Here is a 6,685-nt window from a genome sequence, read left to right as displayed (position 1 = left end):
AAACTTGGTAGCCCTAACTCCAAGCATGTTACAGGCTTAAATATCAGCATTCTGGGCCTATTGGTTGTCAAATTGTTTAAACAGTTTAACATATTTGACCCCTGTGACCTCAAAATAGATCAAAGTCATTCATGTTTACATACTTGGTAGCCCTTCATCCTAGCATGCTAGAGGCTAACTATCAGTACAATGGACCTTTTGGTTATTGAGAAGAATTTGTTTAAACATTCCAATGTATTTAACCCCTGTGACTTAAGCCCTAATATCATTACCTGGGCCTTTTTGTTATTGAAAAGAAGTTGTTTGAAGATTCAAATATACTAGACCCCTTTGACCTTGAAAGCGACTCAAGGTCATTTATATGCACAACCTTGGTTACCCTTCATCTCATTATGCTACAGGCCCAATATCAGCATCCTGGGTCATTTGGTTATTGATGAGAAGTCATTTGAATGGAAAGTTTACACACAATACACAATGACGGATGAAACATGATGGTTATAGATCATTCTGACCTTCAGGTCATGTGACCTAATAATAAAACTGAAACAGCAAGTCAAATAATTTGTGAAAAATGAGGAATGTCAGAAAATATTCTTTGAAATTTTAGGAAAACATTTTTTCGTGTAAAAATAATTAAAAACAATCCATTTAATTTCATTAAAAAATCATTTATTCTGCAAAACAAAATCTTTCAAATACTTAACATAAGAAATATCACATTTACTCTTATTCATACATTACATCCACACACAATCCAAGTAATAGGACTAAAATTCTGTACAAAATGAAACAAATATCAACTCATGCTTTCTAGCCTTTTTTTCTCAGATATCCTGATGGCTAAAAGAAATGTAACCTTTTGTGTGAAGGTAATTACATGAAGTGGATAAATAATTAGAATGTTTTAAAAATTCGCAATAATCAGACGTTTTCAAGAAAATATTTGGTATGATACCCTAATCTGTCAATACAATAATGGAAAATTTGACAGGGTTGATAATGTTACCAATTTGGAAAAAAGGTTTTCTTAGCAACCAGTGAAATCTTAGTAACTAATATTTTCATGGGTGTCGTATTCAGTAACCAATACCCTGATGAATAAATTAGATAGGATTGTAACAATATCTTTATAATGAAAACGATTAAAAGTGAAATAATTCTGTAAAAAGATATGCAATTTTGCAAAACACTTTTTCTCATCGAAAATGAACAGAATAACTATGTTGTTTGATCAAGTGAACACTTAAACTGATTTCAGCGCTTCATCTCCAATTTTAAAGACATATTCACGCAACTCTGTTGAGATTTTAAAACCAACCACTTCATTCAGTTAAATCCCATGTCCAGTAAACTCCTAGCATATCTATAGTTGTAAATAGGTGAGAAGGCTACAATCCTAGGTTTTGGCCTTGCATCACATATGTCTCATGTAATAGTCTATTACAGTTGAGAAGGCTGCAAACCCAAGAGATCCTATCACACCAGCTTTGAGTCCAGCTGAAACACAGAGAAGTCAGGGGTAAGTCTATATCCATACAAACAAGTGTAGCCTAGTCTAGTACTAGACTAGAGCACCAGGGTGGAAGTACTTGATATATTTAGGTTGCTGACCATGGTTTATCACCACCTCAACAGTCAAGGGCATTTTGAGGAGGGTACCCTTTGTAGCAGCTGGTGACTACCTAACTGAACAACATACAGAAGGGTTATTGCATGCCATTCAGAGCAACTGAGGTTAAGTAGCCTGCCCAAGAACTTTACCATGACAGCACAAACTTGTATATGTCCCAGCTTCTTGAGACACAACCCTCAAAGGTAGGGAATCTTGAACCACTAACCTCAGATCTGCACCTTAAGCTACGTAGGTCAATGCCCTTGAGACCAAGCTATTAGGGCCCCTAACAGAATATTAGACTACCTAATAAGACAATAGAATAGACATATCACATAGTGTTCTGTTCATTAATATGTACAGGGACATAATACATCGTGATATTCATTTCTTTTCAACTCTCCATGATAATTTCAATTTCTGGGTGAATAATGGATGGATGACAATGCCTTTTGATAGCCTGCTACAATCTATATCTAAAAACATGCAGGTATTACATAAAACAGAGGTTAAGCTATACACCCTGAATTATCTCAAAACGTAATTGGAGAGAAAAAATCTGTGATAATCTGTCTCCTCCCACTCCCTCTTGGGACACATATATGCAAGAAATTATTTTCTTATATATCATTATGTTGTATTAAAGCTCTGAAAATTCAGTGGTTATCTCCCTTGTATAACATTTCATTAGTCCACCATATTAGAAATTCATAACCCAATTGTCTAAATTTTGAAAACAACATTTCAGGCATAAATAGTGATGGATCTACACATTCTTATTACTGCAGGGTTTGAAAATCTTTGTCGAGGCCAGCCAGAAAACATAAAATCATTAGACCTTTCTTTATTTTGTAAATGAACAAATTTGGTTTAACTAGGTAAGTGGCTTTGACCAAGATAAAGAAAAGCAGCCCCTGTGATCTCCCTAACACCTTACCTCTAATGCCAAGTACCCCACCAACAATTCCTCCAGACACTGTACCATTGATAAGTTCAGTCTTCCCTCGGTACTGTGTAGACAAAATAGCAGAAATATAATTCATGATAGGAAACAGTAACAGTTTTCATTTGGTATGTGTATTATTAAATGTCAATGTTGAATAATCAATCAAATTTGGGACATGTGACATACTGTGAAATTACTAACAATAAATAGACTCATCAGCCATTCTATTTAACGAAATAAAAGATAAAAATATCATTTCGAAGTTTTATAATCTCTTTCCACAGCAATGATATGAGATTATATGTTAAGACAAATAACTTGCGTCCAGATTGGCATCTTCGATACTCCAAGGGTTACAATCTGTTTTGCTCTTTACACCCTAGGAACATGTTGTGACAAAACTAAAGGCACCAGCAAGTACATGTGATTTAATTGGATGCAGGAGAAAAAATCTTACCAATTATAAACTGATACGCTCCTTTAGAAGATTACAGAGAAGTGACACCCAACTTAAAAGCCATTACAACATACCATCATGCAACCTCAAGATTTGTTTGATGTACATCAAAGGATCAAACTAATTTTTTGTCTTGTCCACAGGGTGTTGCACATTGAACCTTCAATTTTGCCATGACATGTTCCAGGGGTGCAGAGAGCAAATATGATTGAAACCCCTGGAGTATCGAGGATACCAGATTGGTTTTTTAGAATGCCACTTGGGATCAACAAAATGATGGTTTTAATAGTTTCTAATGTTCAAGCATGCAGACAGGTGAGAGAGATCTTTATAAGTAATGAGTACAGCATAATTTTCTCAAAGAGTAATTCTATAAATCTATTTAACAAACCAAATCACTAATCTAAATGATTTTCCTCATGAATCATTCTGTTGTGTAATGGAAAAATAGACGGACTTTGATTATATCTTTAATTATCTTCAAAAACATCAGCTTTGACTTAGATTAGTTTCTGAAATCTGGAGCCAATAAGGAGACAGAATATACATTGATTTTGATGCTAATTTTGAAGTTAAAATATTCATGGGTAAATTCACACCTAAGAGATATCTGTCACCAGAAGTATGGATATTTCTGTCCAGTGGTGCAGAATAAATGTTTATTTGTATGTCACTTAAATCACAATTAGGAACATTTTGTTTACACAGGTGCCCCCTAAAGCAATTCCTTGTTAAACTTTATACTGTCTCCTCATGTTTTGGTATTTAGGTAAAGGGTATTGGAGTATGGAGTAAAGAAAGGGGGAGGGGACGTCATGTTTTGAAGAAAGGGAGATAAGCTTGGTGTAACAAAACCTAATTCTGGTATTATTTATACTTATATGTGTACAAGATAAGAACTTTTTTTAATTCCCAAATGGACATTGAACCTCAAATAGACGGTCCATTTTGAGAATCAAAAAAGAATCATATCTTGTTTTTTTTTTCTGTCTCTAGTAATAACACAGAGAAAACACTATATATCTAAACAAAGTGAAACTTACAGATTCAATTAGACATTCTGTAGTAGCAAACATAGCTCCAACAACTGCAAAGTTTTTTCCGTAGCTCCAGGACCGTGCTTTCATCTCCTGTAACACCATCCTTGTGGTTGGTGTTTCCGTGGACATGGTTGACATTGGATCAATTGATGCAGTGAACAAACCAAAAACTCCTCCTAGTGCAAACCCTGGAACATGAATGTGCAAAGAACTGTACATACAAACTGCCAAATATGGATTAAACACTTGTTTAGTTGACAATCCTCTTCATAAGTTTTAAATAATACATAAAAAAAAATAAATTGTAATTTCAACCATAATGGAAGCTTATACAACAATGATTTTGAAAGTCAGATGTTTAATTTCCGAATTCAAAATTTCTCTGTGAGACTCATCAAAACCTTCAATATTTGCTAACTCTCTAAATAACATAAATTGTAAAGGAATTCACAATCCCTGCATAAAAAAAAAAAACAAATAAAAAATCACAGCAAACTATGTGTGTACTCTTACCAGGTACAGATAAAAAAAATTAATATATATTTTTTTTGGTTTCTTTCTACATCTCTGACTTTGCTACTCTTGCTACACTATAAGTTTGCATTTGTGTAGCATAAGAAATTCATAACATGCCTTTTTTAGATGGTCCTATTCAAATAAGTGCAAAAATGAAAAAAAAATTGTAATTCTAGATTTTTAAAAAACCCTGTTTTTACTTGATAGCTTCCAAACTTAGAAATAAACTGAGGTTTTGCAACTTATGATTCAACAAGATTGGAAAATGATTGATTCACAGACCAGTTAATGATTTCAAATGTTGTTAATGGACAAACAGATCATCAGGAGCAACCATTAACTGAAAGGTTCTCATAAAAAATATACCTCAATAAACAGCTAGCTTTTATCAAATTGTTTGTCTCTGTCTGGTTTGTGCATTTGATTTAAATTGCTTGTGTGTTGTACATGATTTTTTTTGTTTTTGTTTTTTTTTTACAAAATTTTAGAATAATTTGGAGCCTTCAATTCCACAAAATTCAGTTTATTGAGTCATTTTTTAAATATTTTTTTATTTGAGTCCAGAAAACCAATTCTAAAATATTGAAGGGTCCCAATATAATACTAAGGAATATAGTGGGGTCTCAAAATCGAGGTGAGTACTCTGGCGTCCAGGAAAGTCCTGACTCAAATGTCCGGGTCCCAAAAATCACTTTGGTTATCTAAGCCCATAAGAACAAAATGCTTATCAGTTCATTTACAATCAATTGCAATTGTTTTCAAAATGAAGAACAGTCAAACACATCTTTCTACAGGTGTGCATTTACAAGGAAACATAAGACAAGATAGATTCCAGTGAATGTATGTCTAAGAAGTTGGTGCTTGTACTTATAGCTAGATACTTCATTTCCTGTGAAAAAGGGGAAAGAATATTTTAAAACATTATTTGCTAACTAATGATACACTGTTCAAGGCTGATCTTTATGCATTGTGAACACCTCTATCTTTCCCAGAATTATCTGATTTACATGTAATTATCATATATTTTTATTCTGTCTTATGATCAGTCTGCACAATAAGATTATATCTCCATTCCATTTGCTCACTTTGGGACTTCCCGTTGTCACTACTGAACATACATAGTCAATGTATCACACATGATCTAACATATATATGTTATACAAGACCTTATATGGGTCTAAGATCTGTGAGAAATAATTGTGACTGCAGTGAGTGCTTGCAGTTAGACACTGCCCCACGTGGTAAAATTCATGACAGTTGACAGAAGAAATTGTAATTAGCTATAGATATGTATTTTTTTTAATTCAATAGTTTCTCCCGACAGGATCTGGAACTAGCAACAGATATCTCTCTTACCCATGACTCCACTAGCACAAAACTTGAAGCTGCAACTTTCGAAGAACTTGGAGATCATGACCTCTTGTTTGTGCATCGGAAACCTGGGTATTCCATCAATAACAAGTGGAGCTTGATATTTTCGATTTCCATTCTTTTCTCCTAACACTTCATTCACAACATTTGTAAAATTTATCACTGTTAAGTCAGTAATTGTCCCGTCTTTACTAGGGTCATGCGGCCGTGTGGGCGCGGCCATTTTGAATGGTTCTAATATACAAAACAAGCTATAATTATTTATCCGGAATAGTCAACGTAAGTGTTAACAAAACTTGATATATTTATACACGGTATGTTGTACACACTATCGCTTTCTGTATCATTGAAACATTTCATGGCAAAATTAAATGTTTCATGTGCGTTACCTTTCGAGTTTGGCAACAAATGTTCCTTAACCCCTTGAGTGTTACGAATGAATGTAAAGCACAAAGATACTTCTCATTTTCGGTGATTGTTTTTTGTGTGAACGAAATCATAACCTATTAAAATAACACCTACATGTATGGATATCTGGAAATCCCTACAGGAAATCCAAGTAGCCGTTCATAATTTTTTTTTGTTTTGCTTCATATGCACATCTTGTTTCACTGAATATCCTGATGTCCGTGAAAAGTACACTTGAACTATAAGGAATACCGAACGGTCTGATTTCCTGGTCTCGTTTCTATAAAACCATGGACTGTTTAAACAACTCGGAATTACTACCTCCTTATATC

General features: G+C 33.9%; 1 protein-coding gene across 1 annotated transcript; it reads right to left on the bottom strand.

The window, feature by feature from the left end:
• Window positions 1–682: 682 nt before the first annotated feature.
• LOC132548834 (mitochondrial import inner membrane translocase subunit Tim22-like) lies at window positions 683–6,168 on the bottom strand. Its single transcript, XM_060212728.1, has 4 exons — window positions 5,931–6,168; window positions 4,062–4,246; window positions 2,553–2,625; window positions 683–1,500 (listed from the first exon to the last, which is right to left on the bottom strand). The coding sequence occupies exons 1-4, from the start codon at window positions 6,166–6,168 to the stop codon at window positions 1,418–1,420; spliced, it is 579 nt and encodes a 192-aa protein (XP_060068711.1). The 3' UTR covers window positions 683–1,417.
• Window positions 6,169–6,685: the final 517 nt, after the last annotated feature.

The sequence above is a fragment of the Ylistrum balloti genome, unplaced genomic scaffold (genome assembly GCF_031769215.1).
Source record: "Ylistrum balloti isolate Yb309-2 unplaced genomic scaffold, AGI_CSIRO_Ybal_v1 Utg370028, whole genome shotgun sequence".
NCBI classification, from domain to species: Eukaryota; Metazoa; Mollusca; class Bivalvia; order Pectinida; family Pectinidae; genus Ylistrum; species Ylistrum balloti.
Note: the sequence above shows the minus strand (reverse complement) of the source record. Positions and strands in the feature narration are given on the sequence as shown.

Coding starts and splice junctions, on each gene's coding strand:
- LOC132548834 (XM_060212728.1), bottom strand. CDS start 6,168: ATGGCCGCGCCCACACGGCCGCATGACCCTAGTAAAGACGGGACAATT. Junction 2,626..4,061: donor CAGAATGTCTAATTGAATCT/GTAAGTTTCACT, acceptor TTGTCTACACAG/TACCGAGGGAAGACTGAACT. Junction 1,501..2,552: donor TGGGGTACTTGGCATTAGAG/GTAAGGTGTTAG, acceptor TCTGTGTTTCAG/CTGGACTCAAAGCTGGTGTG.